Source organism: Zonotrichia albicollis, chromosome 1 (assembly GCF_047830755.1).
Source record: "Zonotrichia albicollis isolate bZonAlb1 chromosome 1, bZonAlb1.hap1, whole genome shotgun sequence".
NCBI classification, from domain to species: domain Eukaryota; kingdom Metazoa; phylum Chordata; class Aves; order Passeriformes; family Passerellidae; genus Zonotrichia; species Zonotrichia albicollis.
This window is the reverse complement of record NC_133819.1, coordinates 109,770,862-109,789,739: the sequence shown is the minus strand read 5'-3', so window position 1 is coordinate 109,789,739 and position 18,878 is coordinate 109,770,862. Positions and strand designations below refer to the sequence as shown.

The 18,878-nt window shown below is 39.2% G+C and overlaps 1 protein-coding gene across 1 annotated transcript in view; it reads left to right on the top strand.

Moving 5' to 3' along the window:
• CDH2 (cadherin 2) overlaps positions 1-18,878 on the top strand; it is a 116,182-nt gene that overhangs the window by 6,277 nt on the left and 91,027 nt on the right. The window contains exon 2 of the mRNA XM_005479260.4: positions 5,839-5,950. Coding sequence (XP_005479317.2) covers positions 5,839-5,950 — 112 coding nt within the window. The remainder of the gene's footprint in view (positions 1-5,838; positions 5,951-18,878) is intronic.

Genomic DNA, 18,878 nt, shown 5'->3' with positions numbered 1-18,878 from the left:
GATCATGGGAGCTCTGTCTGAATAAAGAAGGGAAATTAGGCTTTCTATTTTTAAATGACTTATGAAAACAGATACAGTATCAGCAGCTTCCAAGATGGAAGGTGATTCGCTGCCAAATCTGTTCAGCATTTTACTGAAAGTATTTGGTTTTAGTCAGTATTCGTATATTTAATTAAATACCATGTTTCCAAAATGTGTGTTTATTCTCTCCTCTAGGCACTCCTTGACATATTTAAAAAATATATTTTTACCAAGACTCCTCTAGGGACTCTCCCATTCCTTATAATTAGCATATAATTATCACCCAACAGCTGAAGACATAGTTAAAATTTTGTGATCCCCCCAAAGAGGCATTTCAAGGCCTCCCCCAAAGGTCAGAAAAATGCAGCATCCTCCTGTATAGAATAGCAGCAGTTTTATGGGCTGAAATGTTCAGTGTGAGCAATACAATGGCTATTACCAAATCAGGGAGATGTCATTTCTTGTAGAGAAAGTAGAATGTGTGGTCAAATACCAGATAAAATTTTTTAAAGTTATTATTAAAACAATTATTAAAACTTAGACATACATAAATTTTAAGATATCCCTCTCTGAGCTGTGGCTTGCCTGAGGAACCATGTGTTTTGGAAGATGCAGCCACTCCCATGTTCTCCTAGTTGAGGGAGGGGGAAAATCCAAACTTGGATCATGGGTTTGAGCTATACTAAATAATTGTCTTAATTTTTAGTAGAGCAAATGAATATTGTCTCATTTGGGGTTAACAGGATAGGCTGTGAACATGGTTTGTAAAACTGAGGGATGAACAGGTGCAGAGCAGGGCTTGGTGGTGCTGGTGGATGAGAGGCTGGACATGACCAGGGAGAGAGACTTTTTACAGGATAAGTATGATAAGTAGGAATGGCACAAACTGAAAAACAGTAGGTTGAGATCAGTTGCTCTTCCCTGGGAGGGTGGTAAGGCAGTGGAGCCAGTTGCCCAGAGAAGCTGTAGATGCCCCATCCCTGGAAGTGTTAAAGGCCAGGTTGGGTGGGGCTTTGAGCAAGTCCCACTGGTTTAGTGGAAGGTGTCCCTGCCCATTGGCAGGAAAGGTGGAAATAGATGACTTATGCAGCCCCTTCCAACTCGAGGTGTTGTATGATTCTATGACCCTTTGGTGGTTGAAGCCAAGTTACTTTAAGCCAGATAGTAGCATTCAAGTTGTGTATTCTCTTAATTTGAGAAGGTGCTTGAGAGCTCTAAGTGTTGGTTTAAGAAATTGGATTTTCTGATCTAAAATTTTGTGGTTCACAGAGTAGAGCACTGATTAGAAGTGAAGATGGTGTAACGAAAGCCCTTTCTGCTGTAACTGAATGACCTCTGGGAGCATGTGGCCTGGCACCCACTTTGGAAGCTTTTGGCTTCCAGAACAATTTGAATGAAAGGCACTTTTCTTTCTCTCTAGTTGTACTCTATGGTTGAAAACAAATTGTACTTGACTACTTTTGCTGAAGTACTGAGTACTGTGAGAGTATAAACTGTTGGCAGCTTTGTTTGCAGCGAAGTTGGGGATGTGAGAGAGCTGCTGAGCATTTTGAATTCTAGTATCTAAAGCTTTTCAGAGATGTTTCTATGATCCAGGGTATTTTTCTTTTGCCTTATGACAGTAAATAGAAACTAGTTACTAAGTAATACCACCTCGTACAGCATATTCCATTGTGTCAGATAATGTCTATACAGAAAACTAAAAATGGACAGAACAATCTCTAATTTTTAGAGTTCTCTAAAACCTAAGTTGCAGGTGAGTATTGGGTATCATCCTGGTTTTTAAATTAATGAAGAAACACCCAGTCTTTAAACAGTCACAAATGTTTCTGGGATCAGTCCTTAAGTTGAATATTACTGTGGTAGTTGTAAATTAATATTGGTTATTAAGGAGGAAGAGCTCAAATACCCCATTCTTGCTTCATCATACATATAATTATGTCAGACATTGTTTTGAACTTCACACAATAATGTCCTGTGAATTGGCTAGACTTGGCAATTGGTAACTGTACTGTGTTCAGTTATACTGTGTAGTATGATATTTTCTTTGATACATACCCCGCTTGGTTTCTCATTTTACTACCTAGGCTTCTTTTCCTATGGGACTAAGTTACAGTATAAAAGAAAGCAATCTTCCAAAAACAACTTGCCTTGCATTTTGTTAAAATAGTTGTTAAGAAATCTTGTGAAGTAGTATGTGTAGATGCAAAGTAGAAGAGACTTGCATATTTCAGATTGATAGCTACTACTGAACTGCAGTATGGCATATGCAGAGGAGGTGGTGAGATCACGTTTTGAAGTACATGTTTCTTTAAATGGATATTTCCAGATATTTTGAATTTTAAACGTGTCTACTTTTTAAAAACAATGGGAATTGGTTATGAGTCCAGATCTGTCAGTACTAGTGAAGAAATTCTGCCTGGCTCAATGCTTATTTCAGTTAGAAACTTTTCAAAACTTTGAGGCCTGTTTTGTTGGAAGACTTTTACTGGTGTTATTACGAAAAAGATGTAAATGCAAATCCCTTAGAATTATATTGAAATTTTAAACAGGTTGCTAATGGTATTTTTGGTTTCAGGTTTTTTTTTGGTGGGTTGTTTTATTTTTATTTTTTTTAATCTAGCTAGAATACAGCTTTGGAATTAAACCACAGTTTTCATATCTAGGGATGAAACTAAAGTAACAGAGGAGCAGGACGTCAAAACTGCAGGCTTAACTGCCTAACTATATCAAAATGGTGAATTCTTTTAATTGATTGAATAACAGTTTTGACAGAAGACTTCTAATTTACATCATGTTGCTTCATAATTGCCGTTTTCCTGTTGCATTTATATTTGAGATCTACAGTACTGAGTTTATATGCATGATTTGATACCATGTGTGACTATCTCTCTAGCATCTGGAGATGGTAATGCTTATCACTCATTTAGCAGTTAAAAATGGCTAAACAAGTCATAAAGGATGAGGAAAGCAGAATAGGTTTTAGAAGTAATTTTATTTTGCTATCACAAAGTCTGGTAGTGCTTGAGAGGAGACTTTTCCAAGTACTGAGCTTGTTTAAAACTCTGTGACTCCACTGAGCAGGTTTGATGTGGGTACAAGCTAAGGTAATTGCTTTCTGTCTTAAAAAGATCCGGTTTTTTAAAGGAGTGTCTTTCTGCAGATGAATACACAAGTAATATTATCTTAAATTTGAAAGTGTCTTGGGAATTGTACTAATCACACAAAATCCTGTAAATTATAATAGTGTGTCCCATAATCTTCACTAGCTTTCGCCTTTTGCCCCAGATAAGGGGATAAAAATATTTCGGCATCCTTCTTTTCTTAGAGTTAAAATGGTTTAAGTCTTGCAGTACTCTCAGGCTGAACTTAATGTGACCCAGTGTGTCTGAAGTTGCAACTTCTACTTAATTCAGAATGCTTAACACAGGGCGATTAAGAATTGCTGAAAATTCGAATTCTTCCTTCCCTTGTGTTTTTGTTCTGAAACAATCTTTACAAAGGGCTGTTTTTGGAGGGCAGAGTACAGTCTTTTGTTTCTGGATAAAATTGATGGCTGCAAATGAAAGAATAAAGAAGGCTCTCTATTCATGTTCCCCAGCCTTTGTTTCAGTGGGCATTGTTTCAGTTTATAAGAGCTGTTTAGTGCATATAGATTACTGGAAAGGCTGAAAGATTCCCAAACACAGCAGTGTAGTCATGTTAAAAATCCTGCTATCTCCTCAGCTGCCCAGCCAGTAGGTCTTGGTTTCAAAGATACCATGGAAGACTTTATTTCCTTTTCCACCACATTACTTTGAAGTTACCTTTTCTGCAGTAGTTTAAATGAGTCTTACTATTTTCTTTCATTCAATGGAAACCTTATGAAACCTGTGATTTGAGTTCTAAAGCTGAGGAAACTGACTGATTAAAATTTTAGTTATTTTTGATTTGCCATCTTTTTATCTTAAAAACTCAATATATAAATATATGACTGTTGGCACATAGCTGAAGTTCTTGGTTCCAGTTTTGTAGGGAACATAGTTCCATGGTAGCTAAATTCTTGCTTTATTTGCTTTCTCTTTAGGGTCTCCATATAAACATAATAAACTACTTAAGCAGTTGTACACAGGTGAGATACCCATGTAGATCTTAAATCACAACAGTTTAAGTTAATCTGAAACTTGATAATTACAAGTTCTGTTACTGAGGGCATACCAGGATAGTGCATTAACTTGCAAGTTAGTAAATAGTAAATTTTTTTTTGCTTTTGTAATGTCAGTGTTGAGCTGCGCAGTTGGGATGCTGTTGGTGTAAATGCAATGTAATGAGTTACAGAGGCCTCCTTGTATTAGTGATAAAACTGTTCCAACAGGGCTTGACATGCTGAGTTTGGCCATGTTTGTCAGTGGAGAGATTACACTTCCACCTAGTCCCTTTTCCCTGAGGAAGCCCTTGTTGTTTGAGTTGCTTCTTTCCCACCTCTGCTTTAATGCTCTCTTTCCCTGAGGTTAGTAGGGTGAATGGGTGGAACACCATCGTCTCCTCTTTCTCCCTCCCTTTTTTATTTGTTCCTGTAGGGCTTTCTTTGCAAAATGCAGGGATGCTTAAGTGGCCTTGAGTCAGTCTGCTTGATGGAAGCCCATCTGGAAAGCAAACAGGAAAATCTAATTTAAGTCTTGATCAGATTTAAGTATGATATAATCACACAGTTGCTTGTGCTGTCCAAGGCCATATATACTACACCTGGGCATGCATGTGGATAGGCCTTTGTTTGGCATTTAGAGGTGTTTGAGGTTGTGTGGGAGCTGTCACTATTTCTTGGCTGTGTCTCAGCCCAGGCTGCAGTGGGAGCCGACCTCTCTGCTGTGTGCAGTGTGAAAAGAGGTTTGCCAATGTACAGTCATGTAGCCACATGTAAGGTGGGCCATTGTCTTGTGCAGTACTAAAATGAGACAAAACTAATCCACTGAAAAGAAATCTTAATCCTTTGCCACAGAAAATTTTTGGTTTTGGTTTTGGTTTTTTTTCCGAATAGGCAACAAGCTTTCCTGGAAAATAGCTTTGCTACCAGAACTATTTAACATGGAACATGGAAAACTACAGTACAAACAAGTTTCCAAATGCTGTATTATATTTCTTAATGGAAAGGCATTTATGAAGCTCTTTTAAGAATGTGATTTGAGGGTAAACTTTTTTAATAAGTGAGAGAACAAACAGTTTCAGTGGCTCAGCTCTTCCATTGTGCAAATTTAATGAGCTGCTCTCCTTTTAACTTAATGTCCCTTTGAAATAGGAGTTGCATTGGAAACATTTGGCTTTATATGGTATCTGTTTGAACACTAACACAAATGTAAGTTCTGTTAAGTTATTGCAAATGTAACATTTTGTCTGAGTTTACTTGTTCTGGTGCAGCCTCACGTAGAAATATTCTATATAAACCATTTTACACCAGTGGTTGAAGTGATCCCTTCCAAGCAATCTGGCCGTGAAAAAGTTGAGATGTGTTTTGTGCAACATTTATTTCCAGAGGAAGGAATGTTTTTGTTCCCTTTATGATTCCCCTTCAGTCTAGATGTCTGGTTTAGTGGAAATGTTCAGTTGTCAGAAGAGTCAAGATGGTGTATTATTTAGATCTTACAGACAAGTGGGATTTGTTCCTTCCATTCCAGTTATCAGAAAGATTAACCCTTTGCCCTCGCAGTCCTAATTGCAGTCGTTCAGAAACAAAGATTCTGCTTGTACAAGACAGCAGCAAAGTGCAGTGTGTGCCGACTGGAATGTTTCTCTAGTGAGTGTGGGTTGCAAGTATTACATACATTTTGTCTTGTGTTTCAGGCACCGATAAAAGCAACCTGTGAAGATTTGTCATGCAAGACTGGATTTCCTGAAGATGTTCACAGTGCAGTAGTCTCAAGGAGTGTACATGGAGGACAGCCTCTTCTCAATGGTACTGTTAGAAAACATATTTTGAACTTTTTTGTTTCTTCTAGTTGTAGCCATAAGTCACTCTGAAGCATTTTCATCCTTAAACTCTTTCAGGAGAGAACATCAGCTGCTCTGTGATTATTTCTTGGTCACTATCATAGGACTTGGAAAATCAGTTGGCATTAGGGGAAGCACATGCACCTGTGACTGTAATTTGAGAACACTGAGTGTTGCAATACTTCCCATTATTATCCTCTAATTCTTGGCACAGCATTCCCAGTGATGTTTCTTACTACCGCTGACAGTGTGTGTGCCATTAGTCTGTACTTACAGCCCATGTATGTATGAGGAGGTAAAGAAAACTTCCTTTTTGCTTCACCACTCGTAGAAGAACTGCAGTTTCACCCAGTGCTGGTGCTCATGTTAGCGCAGAGATAGTTCCCTTACTGCTTTTCCGAGGCAGTCTGAGAGAGAAAGCAACAGGAGGCGATCAGTGGGCTGGGCAGCAGCACGAGAGAGTGGTTGGTTGTCTGTGAGCCCCTGGTCAGCGACCGCAGCGCTGCAGGCTCCGTGAGCAGGCGTGCCAGGAGAGGCAGGGCCGTGCCAGGGCTGTCTCAGGGACAGTGCACACTGCTCTCTCACCCTGGCACCTACCTGCATCCAAATGGCACCGTGCCCAGGCTGGGGATGGCCTGCTCCGTGAGCACGAGCCCTTTCCTCCGCCAGGGATGCCCTGCAGTCAGTACACCTGCCCAGGTTTGTCCAGGCTGGGAATTCAGTTCACTGTTCTTTTTGTGTCTCTATTTTGCAGGGATAGAGTGAGACAAAGAGGCAGATGCTCTGAATGCTTCCTAGATTTCCCATCCAGTTAAGTTTCAGTATACAAGCTTGCAGAAGTACAGCGTTTTTAAAAAATTTGCATTAATTTGTCTGTTTTCTGAACCGCTAACATAATTTTTAAAATCTAATTTGGAAATTGTGGAACTAAGAACTCAATTTTAGACAGTTTCAAATACAGCTTAAATAAGGACTAATTTAATTTAATTTGTTGTTTCTTTCACATATAATTTTGGCTACACAGTTCAAGATATTTAAATGAAAAAAATTCTAATGAATCTGCAAAACAAATGAAATAAAAGCTAGTGTTGATTTTACATGCTTGTATGTAGCAGTCTCTCGTTAATTATATTTTACAGACCTGTTTTGTGCTTTCTTAGAAGTATAATGGAAACTTGAATGCAGGATGAATTGATTAGCTTTAGTGTATTTAAACTTGAGTTATTAAAGCTTTCTCTATTCAGTTTCAAGAAAGTATATTCTACCAGCACAGACTTTTCTTTTATTAAAAGATGGCTTAGAAATTTATGTATTGAAGTAAATGTTCTGCCAATTGAGAAAATAATAAAGAGGAAAGAGAATATTCCTCACTTTTCCACCAAATGGGAGTTAATAGATGGCTCTCCTGTATACTCCTGTAATAGACATCAGCATGAGAATTCCTTGGTACGTGATGAGCATAGGCAGAGTGCAGAAATGGGCATGCAGAGCACAGCAGCCAAATGCTTTCCAAAGGTGCCGCCTTGAAATACCAAATCTTTTTTACAGGTTGACTGTCATACCATCAGTTCCTCTTGAAATGGAGATCAGACAAGTTTTGAGATCTGCCCTGTCCTGTGGAAGTTCTCTTTCTCTCTATGGAATCAAGGCTGTTTCTGCAGTTTTTCCCTCTTCCCACCAGTTAGGAGCCACAGTAGACTGGGCACTAATTGTCTGTTGTCGTTGCTCATGCAAACCTGATGATAATGTCTGATCAGCTTTAACTGAGTCTGAACTAGTAACATAGGATGACAAACTGACTTCCTGTCTCATTACTCATCCCAGTCCCACAGTCCCTTCCCTTGCTTCTCAGAAGTGAGTGAAGCATGACTGTTGGTTTGTCCTTGAATGGTATTAAAATGCAAAACGTTTTAGGGAAGTAAGAATTGGAAACACTGTATGAGGCAAATGGTATGTATCACATCATATCAGCTGGTTGAAAAATGACCTGGGGGAGTCTTTTTCCTACTACCGTTTCCTCAACTGAATTACTGCAGTGGTTAATTCTTTTGAAAATTTTGACATGCTTAAAAGCATATAATTTGCTGGTTACACATAAACATACAGTCCATCATTGCATAGCTTTGACTTAAATTTAATTACACTGTCATTTTGAAATACTATTGTTGTCAAAAGCCTATTTTCTGGTTATTAAACTAGATTCAGATGATGCTGGAAGTTAAGTATAGTTTCATGACATTTGCTTCGTAGGGGTAATCATGTGCCTGATTCTGATCTCGGATGCCTTGCCTATCTAAATGCATGGAATTATTTAAGTTGGAAAAGACCTCTAAAACCATAAAGCCAATCCATTAATTCAGCACTGCCAAGTTTACCACTAAACCACGTCCCTAAGCACTACATCTGCATGTCCTTTAAATACCTCCTGAGATAGTGACTCCAGCAATTTCCTGGGCAGCCTGTTCCAATGCTTGCTGACCTTTTTGCTGAAGAAATTCTTTCTAATATCCAATCTAAACCTTCCCTATGGATGGTGATGCCAGTTTCCTTTGTCCTATTACTTGTTTCTGGAAGAGATGACCAACCCCCACCTCATTACAACCTGCTTTCAAGTAGTTGTAGAGAGCAATAAGGTCATACAACTGGCCTTGGCTCACTGATACTCTGTATTACCTTCCTGCCCTCCAGCAGATCAGCATTCCTGCCCAGCTGAGGTGCACTTAATCCCCTCATCCCCATCTTCACTAAAGATATTGAACAGTACTGGCCCCAGCAGTGAGCCCTGGGGAGCACCACTGGAGGCCAGCTGCCAGCTGGATGTAACTCATTCACCACCATTCCCTGGGCCTGACTGTCTGGACAATTTTTGAGTTCTTATCCAGTGAGCACTGCACCTATCCAAGCTTTGAGCAGGCAGTTTCTCCAGGAGAATACTGTGGTAATCAGTGTCAGAGGCTTTTCTGAAGTGTCAGTGGACAACATCTGCATCGTTCCACTCATCCACTAAGTGGGTCACTCTGTCATAACAGGAGATCAGGCCAGTCAAGCAACTTGTCACCTGGCTTTCATGAACTCAGGCTGGCTGGGCCTGATCTCCTGGTTGTCCTATGTGTGCTGCACGGTAGCACTCAAGGTGATCTGCTCCATGTCCTTCCCCAGCCCCTAAGTCAGGCTGACAGTCTTGTAGCTCTGCAGATCCTCCTTCCAGCTTCTGGTAGCTGTGCATCCGATTTACTCACCTCTGGTCGACTGTGACTTCCCTGGTCATCCAGGACTGCTGATAAATGATGGAAAGTGGCTTGCTGAGCACTTCTGCCAGGTCCTTCAGTACCTTCGTCTGAAGGACCATCTGTCTCCATAGACTTGTGTGTGTCTAGGTGATGCAGCAAGTCACTGAGAATTTCTCCGTGTGTTATGGGGGCTTTACTCTGCTCCCTGTTGCAGTCTTCTAGCTCAGGGGTGGGGTACCCAGATAACAATTGTTGACTGGACCACGGCAAAGAAGGCACCAAGTACCTCAACCTTTTCCTCATCCTTTGTCCCTATTTTTCTACTCATATTTGATAAAAGATGGAGGTTCTTCTTAGCCCTCCTTTTTCCTAGAAATACTGCTTTTAAAAATTGTCTTTTTATAGTAATCTGTCATCAGATTATGTTCTGTTTGAGTTTTGGGGCTTCTAATTTTCTCCCTGTATAACTTTGCAATATCCTTGTAGATACTTATACTAGTTTCTGTAAGTTTTAGAGATGAAGGCTTTCATTTCCTTTGGTTTTGTGCATTGATACCACCAGCACAGAGGCTTTATGGACATCTCAGATATCTACAGAGTAATTTGACCCTAACTTGATGCTTTCTTGACAACTTGCTTCTTAAAATACTGCCCAAAAAAATTACCATATGTTTATCACCTGTCTTGTTTATTTGCTTTTGTTTAGTACATTGGAGGACAGGCTTCTCTTAAACTCTTTGGCTTCTGTTTAACTAAAACTTAAATAAAATTAGAATTATCATATGACTTGTTGGTCCCTGCATTCAATTTGTTACAGTAGCATAGGATATCTGGATTTTTAAAACTCTTATTATAAGAAATTTTCTTGCGCTGCACTGTACTGTTTGTTTTTTGAAGACTTTTTTTTCACCCTGTATTCAGATGGTACTTGTTTTTGATGGAGGATTGAACTTGTTCCCATTGCATTTAAGAATAATTCATAATGGCTTTGTTAATTCATATGGCTAGGACACTATGACAGCATCTACTGATTTTTTTTCCTTTTTTGCATGAGGGCATGAGAGGCAACTACGCATTCAGTTCTTGTGCAGGTGTTCAGTTGTCCCAGTACGTGACAAATTGGTGGAGCAACATTGGAAAAGGGAAAAAATGCTCCACATTTATTAATGGGGGAGTGGTTGGGAAGAGAAAGAGAGCTGCCCTTGTTGCCCTTGGTTTCAGGATGAGGAAATGGAGAAGATGATTCTAGTTGAGAGGTCACAGGAGTTGGAAACTTCTCCTTTTGTAGGCTGTGACTGAGCTGTGTAGGAGGTGACCTGCGCCATATAGGCTGTCCCCTGTTGCCTCCTTCTGGCTTAGTGTCACCAGTGCCCCCTGGTCCTGTGTTCCCCTGGAACAGACTTCCCTGGTCATACCCTTGGAGACTCTTGGAAGCTGATACTTTACAATTTGTCTTGTACAATGTCTGGCAAGTCTGACTTCAAGACACAATATGCTCAGGTCACTAGCTACATTTAAGATAAGTCCTATAGGCCTAATATTAAATTTATTTACTATGTTTGACATGTCGTTTCACTTGGTACCAGTAGGTTCATTGAAATTACAGTGGTTTTTACCGAGGAACTAGGTGACCTCAGAACTACTGCCTTAATTTCTGTAAAGGGAGAAAAAAATAATACTTTCAGAAGCAAAATTAAGAGAAACTTCATTCATTGCTAAAAATTGTCTTAGTAATAAATCCATGGAATTACTTGAGCCCCCAGCTCTTTTAAAATGTAATATACTTTGAAATTTTTTAGGACTTAAATCCTCCAACATTTAAAAAAGAAAATAAGTAATATGCAAATAACTCTCCAGTCATCAGCTAATAGAAGTAGATACCTAACCTAAATTGAGGGCACAGTACTTAGGACTGGTTTCTGTAAATAAAATGTGATTACTGTTTGGAGAGCCATAAATAAGATGTAGTGTTAGGAGAAGAAGAGGTTAAGTCAAGAGGGACTTCCGTTTAATATATTAAATGCCCTTGCTTGAACTGGTTTTATCACATTTTTTAGTTCATTTAGAGAAAAGTACTTGTGGCAGTTTGATATGTCCAGCATGTTTATCTAATCTTTGTTCTATATCCTGCAAATTTTAAGATACAAATAAAGGGTTTTCAACTAAAATCATTCACCTCAAAAGGTTACTTGAATGTTTTGCAGAATCATTTCCTAGAGATTCTTATGGTGATAATTATTGTAGCAGTTTCTTATCTCCCAGAGATGTTATTTTAACATTGTCTGTCCTGTTACTAAATGCATGGTTTTAGTTGTCTGCTAAGAAAATTCATTCCTAAACCGTTAATTCGAATGCTGTGTAGCTATAAAATATTTCTGAGGTCTTTGTGCTGCACAATGATAAAGAAAAAAAAGTGTTTTGGTGTTGATCACAGAGATAAGCAGTGATTATTGATGATTAACACTGCAGTTTCATTTAAGCCACAGTAAGCATCAGCTCTGCCAAAAAAGGCACTCTCATGCCTTCCCTCCTCTTTGAGCCTGGTACCAAGCACTCACGAAACCATCAAGTGAACGGGGTTAGCCAGTTTATCTGGGGTAAACTTTCACTCCCACTCCTTTGGACTTTTTTTTCTGAGTGACCTTGTAGGTTTAAACAGAGCCATGGTATCCCTGCTGCCTTTTCTCTTCTAGCAATCAAATGCTTAGAAAATAGTGTTTGTTTTGATGCTTTCAAACTGAGTGACAAAACTTGGTTTTTGCATTCCCACAGACTTATACTGTAGATTAACATTGAAAATACCTATTGGTCTCAACCCAGGAACGTGGTGTTGTTGGGAGTGTGGCCTCAGGCATGGCCTGGTGTTACCATTTCTTCATGATGTAGTGGAGGGCTACATGGATTCTGTCTGTCCCAGGTGAAGCTGCTTGGCTTTTTTGCTAGTGTTGTTTTGTTATTCTACATATACAGATGTCTACCATCAGCTAAGAATAAAATTCCTTTTTAAAAAGTCATAATGCTTAAAACTGAAGACAGCAGCACATCTTTTAAGGTGGATTAACTGTAGAGCCAAGGAAAGTGTTCTTAGAAGAATTACATTTTCCAAGAGAGAAATTAGTCTTTACCCAGGAAAAAGATTTTGGCCTTTTTTTTTTGTCTTCTATTAAAAAAAAATGAAAATAGTAACCACTTTGTTTGAAGTCTCCTTGCCTTAAGCAAAAAGATAAGTTGACAAGTTCCTTCCAGGCAGACAGCCAAACAATCTCAGATAGATGGGGTCTCTCTATGAGCTGCCGGCAAGCTGGGGAAAAATTGTTTCAATTCTTCCCAAATGTATTGTTTTCTGAAATTCTTTTCCTGTACTCTTCACCCTGCCTCCTCTTGCAAAAAAAAAGAAAAAAGAAAGGAAGAAAAAAAGCCACTACAGCCTACCATCCCCTTCTAGTTACTCTTTTAAGCCTTAGTGGGAGTGATTTTTTTTTTTCCAGAATCTTCTGTTGTTAAGATATTTTTTCCCCCTGAGTTATGCTTAAGATTTAGTAAGTTTAGTTTTGCCCTCTTCTTTGAGAAGCAGAGTAAATTCTATTGCTGTTACTTGGTGATGCTGTGCCTTGTTGTTTTATTGTATGTTACAGTTGCATTCCAGTTCTTGGTTTCTTGCCTTTTTAATCCTTTTCATCTTCTTTTCTCAAGCAGTTTTCCTGTTTGTACTCTTTCCATACCCCACAGCATCCTAAATTCTCCAGTGTCAGTTTGGAGCTTGCTGTCCTGGATTGGAAGAGCTGCTTTTGTTTGCTTTCACTACGCTAGCGCAGTACCTTTTTTGTGATACCAGTTGTCTGTTCATGTACCAACCTCTTAATCTATTCTTAGATACATGTCCCCTGAAAATTATAGCTCTCTTTTGCTGGAGCAAGAGACTGCTTTTCTTGAGATGTCATTTCCCTATTTTCTTTTACCAACTACTTAAGTGTGGATTATATTTTAGAGTATATATAGCATATATTCACCTTACTGAACAGTAGTAATATACTATTTGAATGGTGACTCCTTTTTGCTTTTTTTGTCTGACTTATATGTGATACCTGATTTTAATTTTGAGTATTAAACTACTGACCATAAGTTGGTATCATCTCAATTCAAACTTGTATGTTGAATGTTACATACATATAAATGGAGAATAGCATAAATAATGAAATGCAGTGATGTTATGAATGTGTGCAAAGGACTAACATTTCAGAAACATAATTCTGTTATCCCTTGGTGGACTGTAAAGCTCTTGTGGAATTGTATGTAGTATGTGAATCAATTTGTATTTCCAGTATCAAAGAACGTATAACTTAATTTCTAGGTAAGAAGGAATTCTAAAAAAATCTAATCAAAATGTACTAAACAAAATTTTTACTTTTCATGGATTATTTTTAATACAGGCTGAGAATACAGTTTATAGTAAAATCTTAAATAAACTACTCTGTCCAGCTTTTCCAAAGAAGAAACATGATTCTCCCTTATTTTCTGGAAAAGGAGCACTGCTTCTGTTTCTCATGTAGAGTCTTATAACTCCATCTTGATAAAGAGAAAAATACACCTACAGAGAAATGATAGAAATCTTGAATGGTTCCTGTGTTCTGGGATCTGTAAATTACTATCTTAGTTAATTAGTCCAGTTCAGATAGTAATTTCTGTCTGTAGTCCATTTACTTGGAATGCACTGAATTAATTAGTACTTACTCCCTTTTCCTGTATTCAGCTGGTTACTTGCGAGGGTCTCAAATGTAGTGTTCTTTCTGTGTGCAGAAATCTGAATTACAGCAGCAGAATTGGTAGCTGCCTCAGTAAGCTCTGAGCATGGCTCAATGAAGGATGGCAAAGGGGATGTTTCTTTCTGCCCTCTGAAGCTGGCTCTAGCATTATAGTCTTTCTAACGCCATTTAGTGTAGCCTTAGTTCAATTTTAAGCTATACTATCTGGCTTTGATTCCCAGGGGGCCATTATTTTTCCTGGAATCATTGTAGTTAGAGTATTCTTCAATGCTGACCAGTGCTCTAGGGAAGGCTGGAAGGAATGGTGGCTGCAAAGCTGTGCAGAAAATCTCCCCAGCAGGCAAAGGTGCCCCTGGGTGTGGGTGATTTATTTAGTTACAGAAGAAGGTTGCTGTTGCATTCAAGAGCTGCATGGAAAAAAATGTTTCTGTGTGGTACATAAGTATATGGAATATATGGAACAGAATCTCAGGTGAAGCGTTCTGTGTTAGCATACATAATGTGAGAAAATGGTATTTATAATTAGGAATTCAAATTGTCACTTAGGACTACAGTACATCTTCTGTTGACTTGTCATTTGTCTAACAACCCGGAAGACAAATTTATGAGAGCATCCTACTGAACTGATATTGCAGGAAATATCCTTTATTGCAAAACATATTACCATACTAAATACAGATAAACTCTTCTAGTATTTAAACACTTAAAGACCATATTAAATCAAATACTACTGCCTTGAAGACTTGGATGTCAGTCAGCAAATCCCAAGTACGGTTTGAACTGCTCTGATTTAGGTTGAATGCAGTGAGGCAGATTTTATTGCTTGGGACATTCAATGTGAAGGCATTTTTTTATCCTGGAAATAATAACTTTTGGAAGAGTTTACTTCCAGGCTTTTGCAACATGTTCTATGTTCTATAGCATCAGAGCCAGCCTTGCTAAACTCAGGAGAAAGGAGGAGCAGAAGGAAGGTGCAAAAAAACAGGGTCAGATTTTAGATGGAAAGGAAATTTGCTGGACTTGCTATTATCTTCTAATTAGACTGTAGAAGGAGCAACTGGCCTTTGGTACCCTGTAAATCTTTCCAATTTAACACAGCACAGATGGTTTTCTGCTCGTTTCCATATGCCCTCACTGGTTGATGTGTCCTTCAGAGGGTTGGGAAAATAATGTTGGGGGATAAATGGAGGGAAACACTGGAGTGCAAAATAGAGCTGAGGCTAGGGAAAGGACGGAGGCAGAAGAGTCCATGTGATGAAGGATAGTGAATGGAGGGTGGAGTTACGAACCCTGGTGGTGTTCAAGGGGGAAGGGAAAGCAGAGGTTGTCCACAGGCAGAGCAGAGAAGCTTTGCATTAGTTGGAAGAGGAGGCAGAAGCAACCCAAGGTAAAAAGGAAAATATCTTGGAATACTTTCAGATTTCCCCAGGGCATCCAGTTTGAGCTAGCCATGGACATCCAATACCCACCCTAAAGGAAATGCTGAGGGCCCAGTAGAGCTCACCAGTATGAAATAAGGGAGCCCATGCTTTTCTAGGAGAAGCTTTTCTAGGAGAAACCACCAGGCCTTCTTTACATCAGAATGACAGCACAGTGTCCCACATCTTCCTTTTTTTTTTTGCAATTTAAGCTAAAAAACGTAATTATTTGAGTATTCAGCCAAGATCAGAACATGCACAAGGAAGAGCCTTTTGAAGATAAACTGATCTTATAGCCAAGACATGAGGTTAGCTAGAGTACCTACAGCCTACAGCTGTACATCATGACTTGTCCACTGTGAAGTGGTGTTAAAACCCACTGCTGCTTTTGTTACAGATGATTGGTACCACCAATATTTTTTTCATTTTTTTCTCACCTTGTATGTATATATGTGCAATTTAAGTGCATATGAAAACACCAGCCTTAATTAATGCTAGGAGGGGATATATCCAAAATGTAAATCTTTCCTATCATTGCAAATGCATTACAGTGATGTGGCTGCAGGATGAGTGAGTTTGATCAGCAAGATAATACATCACAAAACTGTTCCTCCTTTTTGTGGGCTCATTCACTTCTGTGTCAGGTTAGTTGTTGATTTGCTGGGATCTGCTGTGGAAAAGGAGATAAATTAATGAGAAAAGAGGTGTGTCAGTGGTGATGAGATAAAAGGAGGTCATAACTGAATTAAACTCGCTCTGTTAGAGTCTCTGGTAGGTTTTTTTCCACCCTCTTTTCTCTCTGCAGTGCTTTTTTCCTGCTGTTTTTATATATTCCAGGATTGGGCAGCTGAATTGCCCTTGATGGCTGCTGCATCCCAGTGCTTCCCAGGCGCAGCAGTGAATTGTGCCTCGGTTCTTAGCTGGGTTGCAGATGACAGCGAGCAATCCCATTAACCTGCCAGCCTGGCTGCAGATAATCCCGGAGAACCAGGGCACCCAGTGCTGCCCACCCACGGCTGCCATCCCTCACCCTGCTGGCTGCAGCCCTGCCTGCCTGTGGCCACTGATGCTCTGGGCAGAGGAGCAGCTCAGCACGTCTCAGGTGCATCTCCTCCTCCTCCTCCTCCTCCTCCTCTGAGCTGACTGCAGAGCTCAGAAACTGGCCCATTTAGATTTATTTTTTTCCTTCTTTTTTCCGTCTGCTGTGTTTTGGCAGACCTGTGAGCAGTGGCAAATATTATGATTGTGTCTGCTTGCCTGCAGCTCCTTTTTGTGCGCTGTGCTGCCTTTTAAGAAGTAGATTTTGTTTGGTTTTGAAAGTTAATGGCATATGCCTCTCAGGTTGTAGAGAGAAGGAATTATTTAAGGCCCTCTGTGAGTTCCAGTTTAACATTCTCTTAAATAGGGAAGTCAGAATCCCTAAAAGCACAATTTATAACATAAAAGCTATCAAAATAGCAGTGCAATCTGTTAAAGTGTTTAAAAATTTGATTCGCTGCAGTTTAAAATGTGAAATAAATGTACACTAATTGTTTTGAATGGAGATGAAGATGGTGTTTGAAGCCAGTCTTTAAAGGAATTAGTAAGATAGCACCGCAGTTAATGGTGGAGCACTATTTTCCTGTAATGGGCTAAGCAATGTTCTCTAATTAGCTTGTAAATTGATATTCAAATACAAGTAAACTGGCAATCAAATACAAGCAAAACATCTATGTAAGTAGACTTTGACGTCTGCATTTAGCATACCTGTATCAAAATCATGTGTGGGTAAAGGGTAAACTCTTGGTTGTTTTCAGCATGGAGCTTTTATTAATGGTGGCTCACTGGTTACAGTAGGTAATTTTTTTAATTTAAGCACATGGAAAGAGGAAAAAGAAGTTCCTTTTTTTTTCCCCACAAGTGAATGGCTCTTAAACATTAGTAACATAATACTAAGTGTGGATGAGCTTTTTTCCTGTCTTCATTTCTTCTGGCTCTTGTCAGCTAGTTGTGCACATAAAATTTGATACATAGCTGAATCAGTGGCAGTCACTCTGTTGAGTTTTCCTGGATTTGGGATCATATTTATGTTCATTATTAAAATTATTGCTATATGGTATAGCCATTTCATTTTCAAGCCTTGTGGCAGAAACTGGATGCATAAACTATTAGTGGTGTTTATGTTGTAAGGTTTTCAGTGGTATGTAGTACAGGGTCTTAAACTTGAATGTCTGGCACAAGTAGGTTTCTACAAAGGAGAGTCATAGAATGGTTTGGGTTGGAAGGAACTTAAACACCATCTAGTCCCAATCCCCTTGCCATGGGCAGGGACACCTTCCACTGGACTGGGTAGCTCAGAGCAGCATCCAACCCGGCTTTGAGCACTCCCAGGAATGGGACACCCATAGCTTCTCTGGGCAACCCATTCCATTGCCTCACTGCCCTCAGGGTAAATTATTTCTTCCTAGCCATACAAAAAAAACTGGTGCATAAGAATTCTTGCTGGAAAAGGTAAACAAAAATCACACATTTAAAATTCTGTTTTCAGGGTCTTTTTAATGTCTATATTTCTACTCTGTAAAATATCTCTACTCACTGATACCTCACACACTGATACCTTGCTAACTACCTTTTGCAAGAATATTATTTACTGACAGAAGTGTGAACTGTATCAGTGGGTCAAGTATGTGGCTTTATCAACCACCAATACTCCATCCATCAGCTGTTATGGTATTTGTTTGGCATCATCTTTTATGCTAAAAGTTCTTTGGAATGTACTTCCCTAAATCAAATTCTTGTCACTGTGCATTCATTAAATCCAATTAATGTTTGTATAGATTTAGCTTTCAGTGCTGATTATTGTCTGAATTCTTCAAGGGGGAGAAACTCAAACAAAACCAAAAAACAAAACAAAACAAACAAAACAAACAAAAACAAAAACCCCCCTTTGTGTGAAGTGTTTTCTGTAAAGCACTAAGTATGCATTTTTTACCGTAGAAATAATACATCAGTGAAAGTCTTGACTTTCCAATTCAGTATGTGCTTTTCTGTTCAAATAACTCTAATTTTTGCTTTGCTGTGCTTTAGTGTATGTATGTGCTTTTATAAAAAATTGATCAGCGTGGTTCTCAGGGGATGGTTAATGGTGGAGTGTAGGTCCCTCAGAGGTCACAGGTTCAGATCAGTCTGTCATCTGCATCCACTAGCCAGTGACTTATAACTGCTTGGTAAGTTATGCAAAAGGAGCTTTGGTTGATGTGGTTTCTTCTGAAGGAGTCTCTGTTGAAAAGGTACTGATTACACAAGAGCAGAAATACTGCTGAAATTAGTGGAAACTGGGTCAGCACATGTAGGCAGGGAGTGCTCATGTGTATGAAGGTAGCTGGAGAAGGTCAATATCACAGTGCTTTCCTGACTGGGAGAGAGAAGCACTGGAACAGATGGGAATTTTAACCTCTGGAAATGCATTTATGCAGAGCTGTGATATGTTAGGGCAGTAGCTT